Genomic DNA, 25,002 nt, shown 5'->3' with positions numbered 1-25,002 from the left:
TGCAATAATCTAACCAGGAGGTGACTAAGGAAAGTAGACTGAAAGGGGAACCCTCCAATGTAAGGACAGGCACAAGTAGCATCCAAGATTAAGTTACTCAAAAGTCCCATGGCCACAACTGCCATATGTTCATCAAGCAGGAGGACCTCCAAACTGCACACTGAATCTGGGCAGAACAGTTGACTCATCCAGAATCACTAATAAAGTATCTCCAGTTCCAGGTTTATGGGCTCAAAATTTTTGATCTTGGTATGACTGAGAAGAAGCTTGTTCTTCTCCATCCAGACCCCATAGCTTCTAGATATTGGGATAAAACCTTGATAGCTTTACTTGGGTTGGCTGGAGGTTAATATACAATTGAGAATCAGCAGCACACTGATGATATTGCACCAAATGTATCTTCATATAATTAAATAATAATAATTCTGATTCCATGGTGTTATCTGGCAGCACATGGTCAGCCAAGACTCTCCCAGTGCCCAAGTGAACTTTGTTCATCTACTCTAGAAACTTACACATTTTGAGTGAAGCTTTTCAGTGATGGGACAAAACTTGGCCATTAAGGTTTCATAACTCAAGGGTGCCTTGAACCAGAATTTATTGATCCTATTCCAACATCTTAACTGGTTCCTAGGGTGTCCAAACAATTAAGTCTCAGTGTTTGTTGGTGCAAGTGAAGTTCCTCTCTTTGTAATATAGAGGCAGCTATGTCCTCCAGAAATCTTGGTGTGTCTTTTCCAGCTTGTCTGTGCATGTATATCGAACACTGTACTTGGAACTCTGGTGAAATGAAGTGGATATGAAGACATGCACATATTATGCAAAGTGAACTTCGGAAAGTTCCTTTGGGACATGGGTGCTTCAACATTTCAAAGAGAGGCACTTCACTCATGCCAAAACCCTTTGTAAAGCACTTTGTAAAGTAATCCTTCAAATGCCTTCACACTACAGTTTAAGTTGTAATTGCTCAATAAGCAAAAATGTCAATCCGGAGGCAGAGTTGACAGCATCTACGTTCGGTATCTAGTGTTCAGTTTATTTGGCATCATTTCAACATGGACAAATCATCATGCATTTTGGTATCCAGTTTTTCCTCCAGTTACCCACATATTCTTTTTACAGGGGACAAAACTACAAAATAAGAAGTAACATGCTGACAATTAGCTTCACTTCCAAAATAAGAACATAAATGGATTGATCAATCTAATATTTATCCCATAGGCATTCCTTCCTCTGTGATCTGTATCTCTTCTGATTGTGTTTCAAAGGAAAAAAAATCTCAGTGAACACTATGGAGATTTAAATAACTTGTTATAAACATGCTCACCACCAAGAAATGCTTAACCCCTCCACTACCTAAAACAAATACTTTGCTTTGATGATAATAGTATTTTCTAATGATGTAGCTAGAGAAGGTAGAAACATTCACTTGGACAAATTTTTACTTGTTTAGGACAACAGATGAACCAAAACATAGTTCTAATTCAATATTCATAGCTTTTAAATTGGTGCATGCAGTTTATTTTAAAAATTAGGGAAAGCATCTGTCTACATTCATTTATTTTATTTATTTATTTTAATTCCATTTATATCCCGCCCTTCTCCGAAGATTCAGGGCGGCTTACAAGCATGCGTGTTTGTCACACATAAAAGGACTTGAAAATAACATAAATGTGTTTTTATTATATTTTGAAGAAATGTGAACTGTCCATCTTCTGAAAAATATTTTCCAGTCTGATGAACCAAACCTGGCAGATTTGCAGAAATGAAGAACTCTGAGAAACCAAAACGGTCATATTTCCTATCTCTAATTGTAATTACCTAACCTAGCAGTTCGAAAGCATGCAAGTAGAAAAATAGGGACCACTACGGTGGGAAGGTAACAGTGTTCTGTGCGCCTTTGGCGTCTAGTCATGCCGGCCACATGACCACAGAGACGTCCTCGGACAAGCGCTGGCTCTTCGGCTTTGAAACGGAGATGAGCACCGGCCCCTAGAGTTGGAAACGACTAGCACGCATGTGCGGGGGAACCTTTACCTTTACCTAAGTAATTACATATGAGACAGAATAGAAAATAGGACTCAGTGTAAGGGAAAAAGTAGAACACAGAATAATAGAGTTGGAAAGGACCTTAGAGGTCTTCTAATCCAACCCTCTGCTCAAGCAGAACAAACCATTCCAGACAAATGGAGCACTTATAATCTCTGGAAACAAGCCATTCTACTGATTTATTGTTCTCACTGACAGGAAATTTCCCTTCAATTGGATCTCTCTTTGATAACTGTCCATCCGTTACTTCTTATCCTTCCCTCAGGTGCTTTGCAGTCCCCTCTTCTCTGTGACAGTCCTTCAAATATTGGAAGGCATGTCACCCCCAGTCTTTGTCTTCATTAGACAAGTCAGAATAGACTATAATTAAAATAGACTACAATTAGTCAGATAGGACAGGGGAGGACAGGACAGGACAGAACAGAAAGAATAGACCAAGAATAAAGGTAAGGGCCAAGTATTATTTTCTGGATCCAGTATAAACTAGTAGCTCACATATTATAGACACACTGTCTATACACACTGTCTATACACACATGGAGACAGTATCATGAGTCATGAAACAGTTTATTTTATTTCTGCATTTCTAATTTTGTCCCCATATGCCACTCTCTAGGCACGCTACAAGTTAATACAACATTCAGCCCAAAGGAGAAACTTGCAAAGATGATTAACTGTTTTATGTTCTTGAACTGATATGCATAGATGTGTTCTGCAGTACTTTGATGTTGCTGACCCCATTGTCATTATTCTGCATGTATGTATGCATATGTATTTATAAGTTTATTTGTTTGTTTGCACAGTTTTTGTATCACCCAGTCAATGGACTAGGGACACTTAAAAATAAAACCTAACTCTGTAAAAGTGACAATCCAGTCACCATCAGGTCAAAGAAAAAGAAGAGTCTTCAGAGCAATCTAGATGTCAACTACAACAGGTCCAACTCAATCTCTTTTATCAATATAAATCAGACTGAACCCAATTTTGGTGGTGAAATTCTTTGACCTTCTATTTCGGGGACACTTTTTACACTAACAAAGCCTTCTGATAGTCTCAGTCTGCAATCTTGCAGTTGGCAGGCAACAATAGCCTTGGAGAAAAATGTTTCAGGACACAATTCTTTATCATGATATTGAATTTCCCACCCATTTTGGTTAAAAGATAGGCCCGTGAAAGGAGACATATCTCTAGCAAACATCATCATTTTCTATTAAATACCTTGAAGCTGTGCCTAGAGCAGTGATCCATGCTTGAAAGATTCCAACAAAAAATGAGAAGGGATTTTTTCTTGTAATTACAAAATACAACAGAGGCAAAAAAATCCCTCCATGGATGAGAAGACCTACAATCACGGTTACCATGTACATGCCAAGCTGTCGAGCAACTACTTCCAAATCCTTGATTGCAATGATTTTTCCACAAATGAGGCAGGCAATGCCCAATGGAGAATACCTAGAAGAAATAAATAAAAAGTAGAATTAGATTAATAATAATAATAATAATAATAATAATAATAATAATAATAATAATAATAATAATAATAATAATAATAATAATAATAATAATAATTTTATTTATATACCGCCCTTCTCCCGAAGGACTCAGGGCGGTGAACAGGGCAAGAATAAAAAATACAAAGTTACAAAAGTTAAAAAAGAATTAAATATATGCCCACTAAAAACAGTAAATACAAATATTAAAATAACAATAAAAAACCCACCAACCCCCCATCAGGCCAGGCCGGCTTGTTCAAATAAGAATGTCTTTAGATCGCCATATCCACCTGGTAACAATCAAATGCACTAAAAATAGAAAAATTGCCTCTTACAATTAGAATTTTATTTCACTTTCAGAAATCTTGAACTTACACATTCTACTTCACTATTGTTTATACATTTGCTAAGGATAAAGTCTGTATAATTTTGCCTAATATAATGCAGCTAATGAGAAAATTAAACTCAACATTTTCAGTCTACTTATCTGTTTACACATTCTTTTTGCTATCTTTGGCTTGCTCCTTGCCCACTTGCATTCTTCTACTAGTATTAGTAGGGGAATATTCAATCAGATCTTTATAACAAATTATAGAAGAGTAGCCATGATAGTTTTTGATGGCAATAAAATATTGTGTCATTTAAAGACTAATGCTTTTATTACAGCTTAAGCTAGTCTCCTGGAAACTGGAATGTCACAAATGCTCTTTATATGTTACATCCTCACTATTTTACTATGAACTAAACTGAAACTATGGATTTACATCTGATCCTTCAATAAAGAATCCTAGTAATCAACCAGGAATCTATAAGCTTCTCAATCATGTTGTTTTAAGCACTGTTTCCAAAAGTGCCAGATAGTCTCTTTCCTGAAATATTCACTGAGGATAATCCTTACAATCTGGTTTCAAAGAACCCTTACTAAATGTTCAGCGTTGTTTTATGTTTTTATGGAGTCTATGAGAGTTTCATAAATCATTGAAGTGCTGATAGATATAGAACATTTCCTCAAAGAACAGTTATAAATAATTAGACAGAAAGTATCTTTTAGATCTGAAAACAAATATCTTTATCTCCATACAATAAACATTTTGCCTATATAAATAAACAAGATTCATGAGTGAAATCCCTATAACAGTGACACTAGAAGCTGTGGAATCACTAGATGGATTCTAAACAGTATGTGAGAATAACTGTGATGCAAAGATCCAGTTCTGGTACAGGAAAAACTAGAGCATCACACAGTAAATTAAGTATTACATTTTGCTGGACCAAGACATGAATCAACTGCTATGGACCAGTTCTATAGCTCCCCAAAGATGAAGAAGTTTAAGTTTAAGTTTATTGAATTTATATATAAGAAGGGCCTCCAAAGTGATTAGAGCTGAAAAACAACAATCACAGACATTCTGTACAATTCAGTGCTTCAAAAGGCTGCCATAAGCAGACACTATTATGCAATCTAACTTAGTTCAAATGCAAATAAACGTAATAAAACCTAGGTACAAAATCCTTGAATCTACTCCTTTGTTCTGAGGAGGAAGAGGAGTACTACAGCACAGCAGCGACCAGATGTGAGTTTTCCATGCTCCTCAGTAAGAGGTACTGCATATGATTTCCTGAATCTTTCTTTGAACTGGAGCCAGGTCAAATTGGATAGATTTTAAATGAACAGTAGACTGATATTTTTTCCAAATTAAAAACCAGGCTCTCAGCTACTAATCATTTTCCAAGTTGCTGCTAATCATCTTCAAGAAGCAAGGAAGCTATGAAGAATTAAACGATAGTCTACTAGAATTCTTTAATGAGCTAAAATGCTACATAGTGTAGCATGATGTAGCACATAAGAAATATTCTCGATAGCCCATGTTCACGTTTTAATGAACCCAATCCACACTTGCACAGACTTCTGTCTGCTTACTTATTGTAAAAAGATACCATGATAATTCCTCTCTGTGTTTTTCTCTAAGCACTTTGTACTATGAAACTGGAAACAAAACTGGAAAACACACACACACACACACACACACACACACACACACACACACTATAGTTTCAATCCAATATAGTAAAATACATCAGAGCAAACATTTTGGCAAAGTACAGGCTTACAGTATCTGGGTCTATATGACCTCCAAAATCAAAGGCAACATTATTTCATCATCATTAGCTAGAAGGCATGAATGGAAGATGTTATCATCATCATCATATCCTGCTTAAGAATTTCCTGGACATATTTATAATCCAGACTCCTGGATTATATATACTTTTGGCCTGGCTCAACAAAATTCTCTGTATTATCGCTGATCAAATTCCAAATGATTTCCAAGGTAGAACAGGATTTGGAGTATCTAATAGACGATGACTTTAACTTACCACATGATCATAATTACTAACTTCATTACGATCTCATTCAAGATATTGAAGAAATCTACCATCATCTTGGCTTGTTCTCCCATCTTGCCCATTGTAATACCAAAAGCAATGAAAAACCCAATGAGGCCTGTTGAAAGAATATTACCGTCAGACTCTTTTATGAAACTGTTCTTAAAATTGTGAATTTTTCTGAAGGGGAATTTTCTGTATTCTTCAACCTCAATGTACCATTTTAAAAAAATATGTGATTTTGTAGAGGGGGCACAATTAGAGAGAAGAATTGGGAACAAAAACAAGATAGGCATAGCTCAAACAAGTAGGATTTCTTTTGATTTTGCATTGCATGGAAGCTCATATGGATGTTTTTTAATTTCCTTGCTCTATTCTAGGTAATGTATTTTTTTTTAAATGAAGCTTCACAGTGCAGAATTTTGTAAAGAATCCAGCCTTTGTTATTTTCCATCTGGAATATTCCTATATGTCTGTCAAAATAAATTGTCTTTTTTTTCCTTAGACATCTGTTACCGTGTTTCCCTGAAAATAAGACCCAGTCTTATTTATTTATTTTGCCTCCAAAAGAGGTGCCAGGTCTTATATTCGGGTGGTTGGTGTTATCTTTTCCACTCACCTCCAGCACCGACAGCCCTGCCCAGCTGGCCCACTTCTTCTGAGGCTGAAGGAGCAGCTTCCTTCTGCAATTGAGAATGGTGCACGGGCCTGCATTTTGCAGTCAGGCCTTTCCGGAAGGCCACTGCAAAACCACAGAGGCCTTGTAGAACCAAGCTATGGATTGAATCCATAGTTCTTGGCTGCAGTGGCCTTCCGGGAAGGCCTCTGACTGCAAAATGCAGGCTGGGGATGCCGCAGAAGAAGTGGGCCAGTAAGGAGAGGGCTGGCTGCAAGGTAAGTGGGAAAGGGGCATGTGGGGCAGCTCCATATTTATTTTTTATTTATTTTATTTTAATTCCATTTATATCCCGCCCTTCTCCGAAGACTCAGGGTGGCTTACAAGCTTAGCAATAGCCTTCATTCTATGTATATGCCTGCTTATTAGGGCTTTCACACACACCCCAAGCGGCATTATTACAAAGTCAGCTTAATTGCCCCCAACAATCTGGGTCCTCATTTTACCTACCTCAGAAGGATGGAAGGCTGAGTCACCACAAAACCAGGGCTTATATTTTGGGTAAAGTTTATATTAGGCCCACCCCCAAAAATCAAGCTAGGGCACATTTTCAGGGTAGGTCTTACTTTCAGGGAAACACAGCAATAAGATTTGTTATTGTTAATAATCTTTTTAAGAAGACAGAAATAATTATGGAATGCCTTTTAATAGTGATAAGAGCACTCCATCTCAAAGCATTCCTTGACTATTTTTAGATACATTCTGATGCATAGTGTATGTGTGTGTGTGTACACATACACACGCATGCATTCCACCTTGGCCAGCTTGGGCCAGTCAGTTTCTGCCAGCACTAGCCAGGAGGCAATAGCAAACTGCTTCTGAAAAACCTTGCCAAGAAAACTGCACAAGGTGGGATTAGAGCTCAGTCTGCCCATTTACAGCTTGATGCCTTAATCACTCCCCCAAAATAAAATACATAGCATATAATTCAATAAACATTGTGCACCTCTGTTGATTTTTCTTATCCACTCAGTGACATCCTATACTTCTGACCTTGGTTATGGGAGATTTGGGTGATGTAGGATTTGAGATATTATTTTAAAGAAATCCAGTCCTAACTGGCCATGCATTCTCAGATAATGGAGCTGAAGGAATAGCTTTGCTTTGTGGCTCTTAGTCAAGGATTAGTTTAGTTTCTCATCTCATTAACATCCTTGTGAATCTGATGCAGAAGCTCATAAGGATTTGGAGCAGGGCTACAAGAAAATGTCTGTGAAACTAATTATTTTCAAATGATACCAAGGTGTCTACAAATTCCTAAACAATACAAAAACTAATGATGGAACTGATTCAGTCCTCCCACTTCTCTCCCTGCATTCCTAAATATACTCCAGAAAAAGGGGAAATGTCTACAACAGATTTGGGAATACAGATAGTGTAAAGACATTCTCCTTTAAATTCCTTGCTTAATGTTCCTTCCGATAAAACTGAACTGAGTCTTGGTTTCAGCGGTTTGCAGAATTATTAGCAGAAAGAATGTCTAAGAAAGAACTTTCTTGGCCTCTGATAAAATGTTATGAGGATCAAAGCTTGAAAACAAGTCTAATCTATTTAGGTGTTGCCTGAGAATAAGTGAAATCCCTTAAATGGAAAGTAGCTAATTTTGTCAAGTGGGTTAAAGTTCCATTTTGGATGTCAGCGACCTAATCTCCAATCAGTAGATTCAGCCTTCTTAAAAACATTAGCTTTGTCTCTTAGATTGCTTATTACAAAAAATGATTGGAGACCAAAGAGAAGATTTTTCATATTCAGATTCTCCTTGGCAGGATTTCACAATACCTGATCTTTAATAAACACAGTAGAATATATATGTTACACTTCTAAAAAAAATAGCATATTAAGTGTAGTTTTGATTCAAATGCTTCTTGTTAATTGATATGTGTGATTTGTCCAGTTCAGAAAGACTCTGGGTGTTTCCCCTTCAACTCCCCCCTTTAATAGCACAGCTGTCTGCTATTATCCAATACTGTTGCTTCTCAGCAGCAATTCCCTTTTTTGTCTGCAGTTGTGCCTGAACAATATCCATGAAATAAATTTAATAGATGTCTGAAGGCAGAGAGAATACCTAAGACATTCATTCCATCCTTAAACTCAAGACTCTTCTTAACAATAAGTTGAGGTTCTGGAGTAACTTCTGTTTCATTCATGATGGTAAAGATAGAATCTGTAACATTAGATGGTTCTTCCACTTCTTGCGGCATGAGCACTTTTTTGGTAACTGTTTGAATCTGAAAGAATAAAATGCACAATGAAAATGCAAGTGGAAATTGCCTTTTAGGTACTGTTTTGCAAACTTCATACCAGGGCTTACTCTTAAAATATATCCATGGGTCTAGGTTCTTCACTGTATAGAAAAACTTTCACCAGATAGAAGACCTTCAGAAGTCTACTCTTAATAATAATAATAATAATAATAATAATAATAATAATAATAATAATAATAATAATAATAATAATAATAAAGTTGGAAGGGACCTTGGAGGTCATCTAGTCCAACCCCCTGCTCAGGCAGGAAACCTTATACCAATTCAGGCAAATGGCTGTCCAGTCTCTTCTTAAAAACCTCCAGTGTTGGAGCATTCACCACCTCTGGAGGCAGGTTGTTCCACTGGTTAATTGTTCTAACTGTCAGGAAGTTTCTCCTTAGTTCTAGGTTTCTTCTCTCCTTGACTAGTTTCCATCCGTTGCTTCTTGTCCTGCTTTCAGGTGCTTTGGAGAATAGTTTGACTCCCTCTTCTTTGTGGTAGCCCCTGAGATATTGGAACACTGCTATCATGTCACCCCTCACCCTTCTCTTCATTAAACTACACATACCCAATTCCAGCAACCGTTCGCTATATGTTTTAGCCTCCAGCCCCCTAATCATCTTTGTTGCTCTTCTCTGTACCCTTTCTAGAGCTCGACATCTTTTTTACATCGTGGTGACCAAAACTGGATGCAGTATTCCAGGTGTGGCCTTACCAAGGCATTGTAAAGTGGTATTAGTACTTCACTTGATAGAACTATAGTGTAGCAACTCTTTTCTCTTGTTCTCCTGGTTATTTTCGAATGAGTGAAGGCTAAAATGTCAGTAATGAATGCCCTGTTTTCGTTCACTACACGTTTTATGTCCCAAATTCTAGCTAGTACTCCTGGAAATTTTGTAGGACAATATTCAATTTACAGACACTGCAGAGCTTAGTCCCTTTAACTGAACTAATATGTTATAATAATCTATATAATAATAAGTTGGAAGGGACCTTGGAGGTCATCTAGTCCAACCCCCTGCTCAGGCAGGAAACCCTATACCATTTCAGACAAGTGGCTGGCCAGTCTCTTCTTAAAAACTGATATCTTGCAGGTCCCAGGAGGTGAGCCTTCTCTGCCCCAATGCCTGACATGTGGAATCCCAGAAGTGAGATTAGCCCTATCTCTCAACATTCTGCAACTCTCTCAAGACCTGGCTATGTTATCAGGCCTCGGAGTCCCAAGGGACCAGGGGGATTTTGCTGTGGCTCGCTTACTGTGGTAAATATCACCTTCTCCTATCTTAGGGGTAGGCAACCTTGGCCCTTTTATGACTCATGCTGGCTCAGGAATTCTGGGAGTTGAAGTCCACAAATCATAAAAAAGCCAAGGTTGCCTACCCCGGTCCTATCTTATATACATTTTTATAGTTTGTTTGTAATTGTAACTGCTTTTGTGTATGTATTGGGTTTTTTAAATTTAGAGCTGTATACCCAAGGATAATTTTCCTGTGAGATGGGCAGGCATACAAATATTCTATTTGAACAATCTGGCCTGGTTTGATGGGTTTAGAGTTGGATCTAATTTTAACATAGTTTTAATTATTGTATTATATTGGGCATGATTATTTAATTCTTTTTAACTTCTTTTTTAACTTTTGCATTTATATTCTGATATTTATTGCCCTGTACACCACCCTGAGTCCTTCAGGAGAAGGGCGGTATAAAAATTAAATAAATAATAATAATAATAAATAATAAAATAAATACAATAAATAAATAAAGCAAGGGTACCTCTATGTTTACTTTTCATTACTTTTCAAGGAACTCCAAAAGTCACTCGATACTGTTTATATAATTCATGATGATAAGATGGCAAGTTATTTTTGCAAACTTTATGAATAAGAACAAAAACGCCATTTGAGGACTTCCGAAAAATATGACACTGATTTTCCTTCTGTTACGTTATTGAAGTTTTTCTTTAAGTATTGTTAAAACTACAAGTATGGTGAAGCAGAAAGTGAAAAAGCAGCCTCTTAACTGACCCCTTATGACTACATGGGCATAATGGTGAGAGATGGTGCCTACAGAGAAGGAGTTGGTGTGATGGGCTATAGTGAAATGGCACTTTCCCAGGAAGGAGGGAGCACATCTCGGAAAGAGGAGGAGACAAGAGGCAGCCCAGCCCAGAGGTGGACAGAACACAGAGGAAAACAGTAAAGCTAGCCATTCCCTAATATCTTCCAGGGTATATCTATACGCTGGGAGTACTAAGGTCTTAGTACTATGGAGAAGCAAAGATCAATTCAAGGCACAAATAACCACATGCATGAGTGTCCTTCATTATAGTTGTGTATTTCCCTAGGTGCCATTTAGATATAGGTCATTCTACCACCCCTCCTTTGTATTTTTAACCAGATCTGCTTGTGGTTTATATATATTTTTGGATCCAGACTTTAGTTATCCTCGTTGAATGTTATCCATAATCAAAATCTGTGAAAGTTTATTCCAATGCCCAGCCAGATTATAAGTGCAGTTCCTCATTTCTTTACTGAAAATGTAGCCTATTTGTTGTTTTCAGGGGAGCAAATAATGAGGAAATAATATTCTAGAAACACTGTTGCAGTCTATCCCCATTTAGCTCCAGAATTTTAATTATTTAAATATTACAGAAGCAAAATCATTTGAAATATGCTTTTGTATTTTTAGTTGCTACAGTAGCTTGCTTACCTCTTTTCTGATACGTTTTAAACAGGCTGGACACATGCTGTTCCTTGACCTATTTCTTATTTGTGAAGGTGTAATCTAGTTATGGTATCTGCAGATAACAACGCCTGTCTGGCCCTGGAAGGCGGGCTTCGGATATTGGATGGGACACCCTCAAAGAATATCAAAGTTGTAGGCCAGAGTGGGGAATTGAAAGTCAATCTAAAAGAAGGCAGCTGTAAGCCACTTATATTTTGTTATCAGGAATATAGTTATTGCCAAGTTAAGTCCAAGAATGTGGTGGAACAATTCAGCCAGAGCTTTGTTTTGCTTTTTGTATTACTGTAATTCTTACTGTTAAGTGTTTATGTAATTCATTTATTGCTTCAATTTTAATTTTTTGATGCTTGGAGAATTCATTATGTGAGTACAGATCCATTAAAGCTGATGTGCTAGTGGGTTAAAATAACAGTAAGAATCTGAAAAATAGTGAAGCAATGAAAGAGTTGAAATGAGTTGTTTGGAAGAATAATATAACATTGTGAACAGCAAACAATTTTTTAAAAAGGAGTGATAATACCAATACAGTATAAAGAGCAGCTTGCCTTGCCTCCCACTCAGCCTATTATCTCATTATGCAGCTTTTCAGCAGCCAAATGGTTTACTCACTTTGTGTCAAACGCAATTAGTTAGAAAGGGGGAGACCAGTTTAGCATTTTAAATGGATACCACTTCTACTCTTTTCCTATACTTCTTTTCTGTGCAATTCTGTGACTATGAAAATCATGCTCCTTAATATTAGAATCACTCAAAACTTAAAAAGGAAACTTGCATAGTTGATGTTTGATTTCCTGCTCAGCCTATTCGCCCCATTTTTTTCAGCATCCAATGAACTTTAATGTACTGGAAAAAAATATTTTTTTATATGTGGACACGCATAAATATCAGACAGTTTTGATTGCCTTGTTGCAGTTGTCATCTTGACTTTGGCATCCCTGTCGGAATTTGTGTGTCTTGATAGTTCTGCCTCTTCCCTACCCACTAGACCAGGGGTGTTAAACTGCCAGCTCATGGGCCGGATGCGTCATGGCGAAATCATGCCCACCCCATTGCCGGCAATGGAAAAAAGTTGTGATACGTCATGACACGTCACATGATGTTGTGAGTTTGACACTCCTGCTCTAGGCAGAAAAGATAGCTTAGAGCTACAAGTCAGATAACATACTGTTTTAATTCTTTAAGTCAGTGGCCCCAAACTTTTTGGGCACCAGGGACCAGTTCTGTGGAAAGAGGTTTTTCCGTGAACAAGAGGGGGTGTGGTTTCGCATACTGCCTGCATTGTGACGGATGGAGCTTTGCTTGTTTGCACAGACCGGTTTCTGGAATGCCACAGATCCATGCTAGTACATGGACCGGGGAACCCCTGCCTTAAGCGATGCCTTTAGGGACAACTGAAAAAAGGTTGGCAACAGGCCTTGTCCATTTCATTATAAAATAATCCATGTAACTGCTAAACAAATTAACAGGATAGGAGTGGGAGGAAAGAGCTGAAGGGCATCTCCTGGTGATTATGGCACAAAGTATAGATAATAAAAAGGCAGTTCATATATGATTTGGAAAGTCATACTATTGTACTTTTCTCAGGAAAAAGCCACCCCAGTCTAAGTATGAGCAGATTAAGCAACAATAGAGAAATCTCGCCATCCTTCTCATCCAAAAACATTTCAGGCCTTACTTGGGTAGATACATTCACCAGAGACTATTCAGTCTTCAGGTATCAAACACTTGGCTCTCTTTACTGTTTCCCCATTTACCTTTGGAAGCAGCACTAATGACCCTGAACTTGTTAACAGTTTCAGAATACTGAAATGAATAGCCTAGGCCTTTCAGATTTTATAAATATTATTGTTCAAAGAACCACAAGGTATCCCTGATTAAACACAGGGAAAAAATTCTTATGAAATTAAATATATAGCATATTAAAGTTAAGCACTTTTGGCTGTATTTAGGCAAATGCGTTTATGTCTACTGAACCTTTGAATGAACTAAATATTCGGCATTTATTGAAAATGTTTCTCTATTTTTTTTAGTGAGCTGTAGTTATAGTTCTGACAGTAACAAGATCCAGATTTTTAAGGTCCCAAGGAAATAAAACCAATTAGTATCTAGAGCAGGGGTGTCAAACTGCCAGCCCACGGGCCGGATGTGTCGTGACGAAACCGCGCCCATCCCATTGCCGGCAATGGAGAAAAAGCTCCGATACGTCGCGCGACGTCACGTGATGTCACAGGTTTGACATGTCTGATCTAGAGGAAATTGGATGGCTTTCAACAGAAATGAAGTCATAAATTTATTAATTTTTTGCAGACTGAACAACTTATCCAATAAAGATACAAATAGAAACTTTGTCAGTTATCATTTAGGTATGTTTTATGTATAAAGGTATCAAATTGCTAAAATCAAGTGGCATGTGCAGTGATGATTCTGTTTATCTTATCTCATTTAAGGTTATTTTCACAGTTGTCATGCATATTCCTGTATGAAACACGCAGGTTTTTTACCTGTTGAAAACATGCTTGCACAAGATTTTCAGGAAACAAGTTTCGAATAAGATCCAAGAAGGCATCAAGACTGGATACTTCATCATTCTTCTTTCCTTCTCCCAGCTGCTTCTTGAGTTTTGGATTGCCAGGATGAATGGCTAATACCAAGATCACTCCCAGGATAGCAGCGATGATTGTTGTGGACATATAATATACCATAGCTCTTGTCCCTAATCGACCACTGGCCTTAGCATCCAGTCCAGACAGCCCTGTAAAAAGAATTGAATTGGCAAGAATTGAGATACAAATGGTATCTTCCTGATTATTGAGAACCTAAATAATGACTAAGAGTGCTTCTTGTGATTAACACTGTGAAAATAAGTGTTGCATAAGTCTTAGTGTTGCATTTTGATCATTTTCACCAGTCTTTACATGCAATTATAATATTACAGTGTGTGTGTGTGTGTGTGTGTGTGTGTGTGTATTTGTTTTCGTAGATTTTCACGGGTACAGGTATGTAGGTCTTGGCGTATTCGGGTCTTTTCCCGTGTAAGATTGAAAGTGTCTTGGCAACGTTTTGACGAGGTCCCACTCGTCATCTTCAGGCTGGTGTCTTCGGCTTTGTGCTTTGCATAAGCACGAAGCTGAAGACACCAGCCTGAAGATGACGAGTGGGACCTCGTTGAAACGTCGCCAAGACACTCTCAATCTTACATGGGAAAAGACCCGAATACGCCAAGACCTACACACACACACACGTGTGTGTGTGTGTGTGTGTGTGTGTGTGTATTCTTTATTTTGATACAGAAAGTCATCATGGATAAATATGTACAATAATTAATTTTAGATACCTATAAATCTCTAAGGTATCATAAATGATTGATGTATATTGATGAGTATATAGATCGATCAGTTAAATTATAATCAAAATAACATAAGAGAGCTGGAAGGGACCTTGGAGGTCTTCTAATCCAACCCCCTGCTCAAGCTGGAAACCTTATACTATTCTAGACAAATGGCTGTCCAATCTCTTCTTAAAAACCTCTAGTGTTGTAGCACAACTTCTGGAGGCAAGTCGTTCCACTGATTAATTCATCCTCCATGGTTTATAAGAAACCTGTGTATATTCATCAGTAATCAGTCTCACTGTATTTAGTGAGAAACACTTCTAAATAAATGCCTATAGTTTTGTGGACTTACATTTTTTATTTATATATACCTGGAACATTGATTTACACAAGTTATTTTTGTACAGTGTGATATCTTCTATTTGAGGTGCTTTGTTTGATCACAGCCCTGAAGTAGACCTACTATTATATGCATTACAAATATTCAGAAGATCACTAGATGTCAGCAAGGACACATTGAAACTTCAAACTCTTTGCTCCTATGTAGTGGTCATCCAGATAGATGTTTGTGGCCTAGATATTGTAGTCCTCCTAAGGTCATGATACCTTCTGATAATCTCAGATTAATAGAGGCAATTTCACTTTAATTCTATTAGAGTCATCAATAATTGAACTCAAAAGGAATCTCTGTGTTTGAACAGAGAGAAGAACATCAGAGAAAGGAATAGTGAGGAAACAATATCACTCAATGGTATTAAAAATTAAAAACTAACATCCTAATTCTTATTAATGAATTGCCATTCACTGTCTCAGCATTCTACATAGTACCGATCATGAGAAATAAAGTATCATCTGTTTTTATAAACATAAGTATAAAGTACTGGTTAACATTACTGATTTTGATATGAAAGATATGCTAGTACTGAATTATGGAGAAAAATTATTACATTCCAAAGAGCTATCAGCATTATCCTATAGGCCTTTATTTATCACAGGACATAAAATTCCAAAAGTGTTCATAATCTCACCTGTGATTAAACTTGAGATAATTAAAGGGAGGATCAACATTTTCAACATCCGCATCAAAATATCTCCGGGGAAGGCTATCAACATGACGACATCAGGATTAATAGGAGCTGCCATGCGGAGGAGCATTCCACATAATGCCCCCATAATGACACCTTGAATGTACCGAAAGAAATAATAAGAAGGAAGTTTTAGGAGAAAATAATCTGAATAATTATATGAGTCTTTACCCATTATTTTGTGGAATTATCTTGCAGTTTTCCAACAAGGAAGATACCATAACCAGTCAACAGTTCTCAATTTTGGTAAATAAGGTTGGGGCCTTACTGATGAGCTCAGCAAAATACAAATACGTATATCTTGCACAATCTACTTCTCTGATTTTGGGGAGGGGAATGAGTTGAATACTGCTGCTCAAAGAGCTTGGGATGCCTATAGAGATATAATGCCTGGTTCCCACCTACAGACAGGAAAGGCACTGCTAATTGGTCAAATCTCTCTCTCTCTCTCTCTCTCTCTCTCTCTCTCTCTCTCTCTCTCTCTCTCTCTCTCTCTCTCTCTCTCTCTCTCTCTCTCTCTCACACACACACACACACACACACACACACACTATTTCCCATTAATAGCTAAATGCCAATCTGTATTAACTGTCTCTTTGTGGAAAAGGAAAAAAAATGGGGTGACCTATAGTCCCCTGTCATTTGGCTGTTGCAATTAGTCATATTTGTCTAGACTACTGCAACTACTGCAATTCGTCTAGACTACTGCAACGCTCTCTACATGGGGCTTCCCTTGAGGACCACCCGGAGGCTCCAGCTGGTACAGAATGCAGCCGCAAGAGTTGTGTTGGGAGTCTCCCGATACTCCCATGTCACACCTCTGCTCCGTGAGCTGCATTGGTTACCAGTTGTCTTCCGGGTGAGATTCAAGGTGCTAGTAATGGTGTTTAAAGCCCTACATGGCAGGGGTCCGGAGTACCTTAGGGAACACCTGCTGCCGGCGTCTACTTCCCTCCGCCCTGTGCGTTCCCACAGAGAGGGCCTCCTCAGGGTGCCACCGGTCAGAGAATGTCGACTGGTGGCCCCCAGGGGGAGATCCTTCTCTGTGGGCGCCCCGGAGCTATGGAACCAGTTACCGGTTGAGCTCCGGACGGCGCCCGATCTTCACTCCTTTCGCCGCGATCTGAAAACATACTTGTTCGAGCAAGCTGGCCTGGCCTGAGGGGGGATTGGTGGGGTTTTTTACTATTTTTATTGGGGTTTTTTTAGTATGTATTAACTCTATTTTTAATTGGGCATGTATTTAATTATCTTTTATCTTTTGTAAATCTCTCTGTTTTATTCTTGCCCTGTACACCGCCCTGAGTCCTTCGGGAGAAGGGCGGTATAGAAATATTAATAAATTAAATTAAATTAAATATTTAAAAAGAGTAAAACATTCCGAAAACAAACTTCGGGGGAAAAATATTGCACCTGTAATCTTTCTTCCTTTGGCAATACAGTAACTGCTGCAATGAAACTATTAAAAAATGTTCTGTGCTTTATTGTTATTGAGCATACTTGTTGGAGATCAACCTGGGAAAGGCTTTCAATCATCTTGCAACAGTCAATCAGAGCCAAATGCCCATGTAAAAATAAACTCAGTTTCCGAAAACTTTAATAGCAGGGAGACATTCAAAGTATTTGCATAGCTTTTTCAACAAACAGCACAGCTATCCATTCAGGCTGAAGTGAATAAAGAAAGGCTTTGTGAAGGCTACAGATTTGGCTCTTCCTCTCACAGTACTGTAATTTTTTTTTTTAGTTAACTCTGGGCAGGAAGCCAAGGAACGACACTAAAATGTCAAAACTATTCCATATTTCGAAGCTGCTATACCCAGAAGGCAACTGAGAAAAGTAGATCACTGTATCGCTTGGTCTAGTCTCTGAGAGTGCACGGCAAAAGAGAAAGCTAAAAACCATCAGCCTTCTTCTGGCAGGAAACACGAAGAACATGGATCCCCACCTACTCGTCTAACTTTTCTTCTTTTCTTTTCCTTCACAGTGCTAATAAATGCATTGCTTTTTTCTCTCTTATGAATCGACAGATCTTTTATTCTAACAGAAGCTATTGAACATAGATTGTGGCACTTTGGATAGTTCTCCAATAGGTTACTTTCCAGAGGTTTGAGGATAATAACAGCTGGAATTCATAGTCAACAGGAAATTCTGGGAGTTGTGGTCCTAACACATCTGGGAGGCACCCAGGGGGAAATCTAGATTATAAGCTTCTTTGAAATAATGACCAGAAGACAGAGATTTAAATTAATGGCAGAAAGTGAATTTCTCCTGCATTTTTTTTACCCTGGCAATTCTCATTCAGTCGGAAGAAAGAGCATTTGCTTTAGAAATTTTCTCAAAAAAGGAGAACTTTTTGGAGAAATTATTTTCAAGGCTGATGTACTTGTTACACTGTAGGCAAGTAATGTAATAAACATTGTAGGATTAACATCCCTGCAACATTCTTCAGTATCCATGCTACTTATGCTTCTAATTGCAGACATTGTGGTAGGAGAGCCATGTTATGGTTATGGTAGCCAAAAATCCAAAGGAGTTTGGCAGCATCTTTTCAGACAAACACATATTATTAAAAGACTTAAGCTTTAAGCAGCTACAATTCACAAATTTGTATGTCCTTTAATAGGGGGCATGGTAGCTCAGCACTTAAGAGGCTGAGTTTATCGACTGGAAAACTGACAGCCCAGGTTTGAGACCCGAGCACCACATGATGGGGTGAGCTCTCATCTTCACCAACCTAGCAATTCAAAGCATGCAAATATGAGTAGATAAATAGGTACCACTTCAGTGGGAAGCTAACAGCATTCCATGACATCATGCTGGCCACATGACTGCAGAAATGTCCTTGGACAGTGATGGCTCAATGGTCTTGAAACAGAGATGAGGACCACCCCCTATAGTCAGCAACAACTAGCGGAGTAAAATCCACAGGGACTCCCTTTTGTTTATGTCCTTTAGTAAAATAGCCTCATCTGAAAAGGTGTTATCAAACTCCTATGGATTTCATGCTTTAAATAAATCTCAAAAAGATCACAAAGAAGTTCTTTCCTTTAATCTTTTTTTTCCAATATGATGTGCTACTCTCACTTCTGATTGTGAGATTTGTGTTTCAGAAAGTACTGTGTAGAATTTTCCCTCCCCTGAAGAAGTTTCATGCAGCCAATTGTTCCAAACCCAAATTTGCTGAAGAATTTTAAAAAGTAGCTTGTGTCCAGCTGTAATCCCCATTCAGACCTCTACTCTACCTTTTCAAGATTAACAAATAAGTCCTTGATGTTTAGAAAGCAGTTGTGTCTGGGGAAAAACAAGCACATTCCACTAACATGGTGCGTATTTACAGTATATGTTTCTTTTTCTATACTTTTCTAAATTTTCTCATTATGTGGTCTAGTGGAATTTATTGTGATTTGATCCTGAATCATGCACTGAGTAAGCTGTATATAAATTGAATAAACAAATAAAGTAAGTAACTAAATTATGGTTCTTGGCAACTTCATGAAATTTGATAGTTTACAGTATGATTTATATAAGGATGTTTTATATTTTGAATCACTTATGATCATACCTTTGGAACAATCATCTTTTTCTTATCTATATACAGGTACTCCTCATTAGCAAGCGCCTCAGACAGCAACCACTTACAAATATGATGGAAATGAACAATATTAATAGTACAGGCAATCTTTGGTTAACTACAGTAAATAAGGACTGGAATTTCAGTGCATTCTGTTTTGTAAGACTGTATTATGATAACTTTATAATAAGAGTAGTATTGGTCTGCATGACTTTAGTTTCCTAGTCTGGTCTACTCTGAGTGGCTGACAAAGAGAGAAAGGAAAGTAGAAGTAAAATAGGGAAGCTAACTGAATCTAAAATATATGTTCTTAGACTTAGTAACAATATACAAGCAAACTAAGGGTGTGTCAGAGGAGTCATGGGAAAGATGGTGCTCAACATGAGAGAGGCATCACAAGTGTTTTGGGTAGAGTTCTAAGCATAGTGAAGTAAAGGGGAGAAAGCAGAAGTGTAGATCAGATAGGGAGATATCTTGGGATATCAGAACACGGCATATTAATCCATTAATTAATTAGTCCAATGCATTATTTCTCAGGTTGACTTACCAAATACAGTAAGTGAAAGGAGCAGATTTTTTCTGAGTGAAAGACAGAGTCGTACACAGAGGTTCTTCGGTTTATGTTCCACTGGGCTCATATGGCTTTCATGCATTCGTACTTCTACCTGCTTTGGCATATTGTTGGCACTAGAAGAAAAATAAAATTAAGATATTTCAATGTGAAAACCTGCAAGATATTCTACTAAGAAAAAAATGGAAGAAGTTCATTTACTGTGTTGTACAATAGGTGATTTCACGATTACTGGAAAGGTCTGAAATTACAGTCAGAGGTTCCCCTCTTTCAAGAATAATAGGGATGTTGTAATGGATATAATACTATATTCACATCAGGAGCACCAAAGCACTACTGGATTGAAAGGATTGAACAGTGACATCAGCATTCCCAGGGGCCACCCGGTTGGAGGCTCCTGTCATGTCCCCATTAACTTGGCCACCAAAGTGGTACCAATCTATCTATTCACAGTCACCCACTGTTGAACTGCTGGGTCAGCAGGAGCTAGAGCATGTGACGGGAACTCACCCCATCCCACAGCAGCAACTGGGTCTCAAACGTGAGCCTGCCAATTGTCAGCCCAGTGTCCTAACATTGTGAGCCACTGCACTCCTTTTAATGGATGTAGTGATAATAATAGACAATGTGCCTAGCATGACTAGATTCTATACAGTTTAGTCCTACTCGCACATTTACAACATTGTTGTCTAAAACAAAAAAATCAGCAGAATAAAAAGAAAAGGAAATGAAGACGTTAGAGATGAAATTAAATGCTGACTGACATATGACTGGAAATGCCAGTTGAAAAGATAGATTCTTAAGAGTCGTAAAGAGCCATATCAAGTCTTGAGTCCAACATTCTGATTAATGCTGGAATCCAAATTAAATTACCCCAGAGAAATAAATGTCAAACCTCTCTGCTTGTTATCAGATTTTTACAGGCATGAATATGCACTTGCTTAACATTGGTGAGGAAAGTTTAAAACAATTAACAGAGAGAAATGAAAAGACTGGTGCAGTCCACAATGGTGCTCTTTCTCGTTTTCCCACCTTCTTAGCAATTTTAATTTAGCCATCATACTGAAGGAAAATCTTCATGCCTGAGGGATCCAGAGGCTGGCTTTAAAGTAACCGTCTAGTTGTTTCCTTGACAATCTGATCAGAAGTCTCCTTTCTCTTTTCTCTCTCTTCTCTTAGCTTGAATGCCATCTGCTTCATAACAGCTGTTGTCCCAAAACAATAATGAGGGCAAAAACTCACTAATCAGCTTCAAAACCTTTTAATGAGCCTCAAAATAGAAATTGTACCTGCATGCGAGATATATTGCTTCATGATAGGTCAGCTCAAACATTTTGCTCCCTGCAGTGAAGTTGTAAATGGTGCCCTCTTCATTCCTCAACGTCAAGGGACACATTATCCCTGGCCAACCAAGATACAGGTTGTCCTTGACTTATAACCATTATGGACCCTGCCCAGTTTGGTTGTAAGTCATGATATTAATAAAGCAGGTTATCACATGATCAACCTGATTTTACCACCATTTTTTTTGCTGTGATCATTAAGTGAGTCACCATGGTTGTTAAATGAATCCATGGTCAATAAGCGAACCCATTATTGTCTATGGGACATTCTTGCCAAAACCAAAAGTAAATGCCCATTTTTGGCAAAAACACCGTAAATTGTGATTATGTGAATGGCCATAAATAAAGGCTGGTTTCAAGCACCTAAAATTTGGTCATATGACAGCTGTGGTGGGGGCAGTTATTGGAACTTAGAAATTGGGTCATAAAATACCTTTTTAAATGGTTGTTAAGCAACTGGTCATTAATTCAAGGAATACCTATATTTTGGTGTCTAAAGCAGGAAAAGGAACTGACTGAAGCATCCACCTCATTCTGCTTACTGCTATTGCCAACTCCTTTGTGGGATAATGCCAGCATTAATTTTAGAGATACAATTTTCTTATTAACTTGGTGGAGCAGTGGGCTAATGCCTCCTTAAGTAACACCAGCTGCCTGCAATTAGTGCAGGTTCGCATCCCACCAGGCTCAAGGTTGACTCAGCCTTCCATCCTTCCGAGGTAGGTAAAATGAGGACCCAGATTGTTGGGGGCAATTAAGCTGACTTTGTAATAATGCCGCTGGGGGGGGGGGCGAAAGCCCTAATAAGCAGGCATATACATAGAATGAAGGCTACTGCTAAGCTTGTAAGCCGCCCTGAGTCTTCGGAGAAGGGCGGGATATAAATGGAATTAAAATAAAAATAAATAAAAATAAAACTCTACTTCTAAACAAATATTTTTTATTTTTTTTTAAATAAAATTTGTATGTGCAATTTACAAACATAAAAAATACAATGATGACAATACGACATTAGTTATAATAATAAATAGAAAAGAACAGAAAATGCAGTGCTCCACCTTCTTATTTCTCCAATATAAGAACATTTCCAAAAATCAACAGAGAACACATCTCTTAAAAATACTCTTTAACATCAACTTTCTTCCATCTATATCACGGTTGTCGAACTCGCCGTGTCATGTGACGTGTCACGACATATTGCAACTTTTTTCGCATTGCTGGAACTGGAGTGGGCATGGTCTCTGCATGATGCAACTGGCCCACGGGCCGTCAGTTTCACACCCCTGATCTATATAATTTTCTTAGCTGATCTCTGGGGCTTGGAAGGATCAGAGTTTTAAAAATTATATTAAAAAGTGATTAAATCTTTCCTGATAATAGGTTTTCTGTAACTAGTATCCAAAATATTTTTTTTAGTAGAAGCCATTCATTCATACAGAATTTACAGCCTCTGTGTTTATATGAGTGTGTGTGTGTGTGTGTGTGTGTGTGTTAAATATGCCCTATATAGCTTCATAACATGAAAGAGAGCCCAGTAACAGTGATATTGAGGCCATATTTCTTAAAGAACTATGAAGTATTTCCTTGTGGAATAACCACTGATACAAATTTGGACATGCTATGCTTAAGTAAGCAAAGTAAAACCAAATCATAGATACAATTTAAGATATATTCCTTAACCCCACTCTAAGTTTAGATCACACATGAACCCAATTACAAAGAGGCTTAATATGTCATGCGAATTAGCTCAGTGTTTGACACAGAAATCTATGTGATGAAAACCAAATCTACACCATCTTTCTCTGTCATTAAAGAGAAAATGAATCTTGACTCTTCCAGATTCTTCACAAGAAAACTTTAGTCTAAACAAAAATGCACGATGCTTCAAATGAACAGCCCAGTTGAGAGCACAGATGAATAACCAAGCTCAGTAACTCCATATGTCCCACTGAAATTAAGCAGCATCTTCTTTTAATTTTGCTAATATAATTTGCAACAAAACCCTCCTTATCTATTTCATATTAAATAATTCGATCAGCCTGCACTATACTTCCAAGTGAAATAAACTTTCATGAGTAACAGCATTTACATGTTTTTTGGAAGCAGATGGGAAGGCTTTCTTTACCCTTGAAAGCCAAAATGTGCACTTGAGTAGCCCCTTCCTATTCTCTTGCTTCATATGTCACTGTAATTTTTGCTGTATTAAAATCAACGCCCTACTCCACCCAATGAGAACTACGGAAAAATTCAAAATACTGAAATAGGTATTGACCTATTATTTTAGCTAATTTGTAATTAGTTAAATAAACAATAATAAAACTATATTATTATAGCCATGGTGTCATAGTGGTTAGAATGCAGTATTGCAGGCAAACTCTGCCCACAGCCAGGAGTTCGATCCTGACTGGCTCAAGGTTGATTCAGCCTTCTATCCTTCTGAGGATGGTAAAAGGAGGAGCCAGATTGTTGGGGGCAATAGGCTGACTCTGTAAACCGCTTAGAGAGAGCTGTAAAGCACTATGAAGCGGTATATAAGTTTAAATGCTATTGCTATTGCTATATCTCCTGGGATGAAGTTTTAATTCATCCGATCATTTAAGTACCAATTAATATAAGTTAATAGAGAAGTTCTCTCCATTCATGGGGCCTAGGAATATTGCTTGAACAGAAGTAATCTAAAAGTAGGACCTGACTCCCTTACCCAAAAAGCCTATAGGTGGTCTTCATTTAGTAATCACTGATTCATCCCCCTTCAAAATTATGAGTAGTAGTACTTATGACTAGTTCTCATTCTTATGACAGTCACAGTATCCTGCAGTCATGTGATTGCCATTTGCGACCTTCTTTGCTTTCTTCCTACAAGCAAACTCAATGGGAAAGTCAGTAGGAGGATGCAAATGGCTATCATGTGACATTTGCACTTAACGATGTCACTAGTTTACTGGCAACTGGAAATGCCAGAATTTCTGTTGTTAAGTTGCATGATCATGTGACACTGCACTTTATGACTACATTGCTTCCAGCATCAGCTACTGTCCTTAGTGCAGACTATCTGTATGACAGGGCAGAACAGGTTTGAGAAGGAGACAGTTTCCCATTAAGGGTATGAAGGAGAAGGAACTTTGTCAAGGATCTACAACAAAACATTTCTCAACATCTATGAGTGAGGCAGCTTCTGAGAAGCCTGGGCTTAAAAAACAAACTAAATAATAATTTGCATTAATTTGCTCCCTTTCATCAAGATTTTGTCTTAAAAGGCATCTGCTGCCAAAACAGCAAACATTGTTCTCACTGCACGTACAGTAATATTTTTTACAGTTTTTAAACAATATTTTAAACTGTAGTTTTAAATATTTTAATTATTATTTTTCCTTGTTTTTATATAATTTGTAAGCAGCCCAGAGTAACCTGGAGTAACCCTCAGGGAAGGTGGGCGGCATAAATATTTAATAAGTAATAAATAAAGTTTGTCTATGGTACCGTTGGACTTTTAAACTGTACCAAATG

General features: G+C 37.8%; 1 protein-coding gene across 1 annotated transcript in view; it reads right to left on the bottom strand.

Moving 5' to 3' along the window:
- Window positions 1–20,264, bottom strand: part of SLC1A2 (solute carrier family 1 member 2) — a gene marked incomplete at its 3' end in the record, with an annotated part of 34,249 nt that extends 13,985 nt beyond the window's left edge. The window contains exons 1-6 of the mRNA XM_083348192.1: window positions 20,129–20,264; window positions 15,954–16,106; window positions 14,096–14,346; window positions 8,669–8,831; window positions 5,919–6,045; window positions 3,268–3,501 (exon numbers count right to left, since the gene is read on the bottom strand). Coding sequence (XP_083204318.1) covers window positions 3,268–3,501; window positions 5,919–6,045; window positions 8,669–8,831; window positions 14,096–14,346; window positions 15,954–16,106; window positions 20,129–20,258 — 1,058 coding nt within the window. The 5' untranslated portion in view covers window positions 20,259–20,264. The remainder of the gene's footprint in view (window positions 1–3,267; window positions 3,502–5,918; window positions 6,046–8,668; window positions 8,832–14,095; window positions 14,347–15,953; window positions 16,107–20,128) is intronic.
- Between the last annotated feature and the right edge of the window lie 4,738 nt (window positions 20,265–25,002).

This window comes from Vipera ursinii (assembly GCF_947247035.1).
Source record: "Vipera ursinii genome assembly, chromosome: 1".
Classification (NCBI taxonomy): Eukaryota; Metazoa; Chordata; class Lepidosauria; order Squamata; family Viperidae; genus Vipera; species Vipera ursinii.
This window is presented reverse-complemented; position numbering and strand designations above follow the sequence as displayed.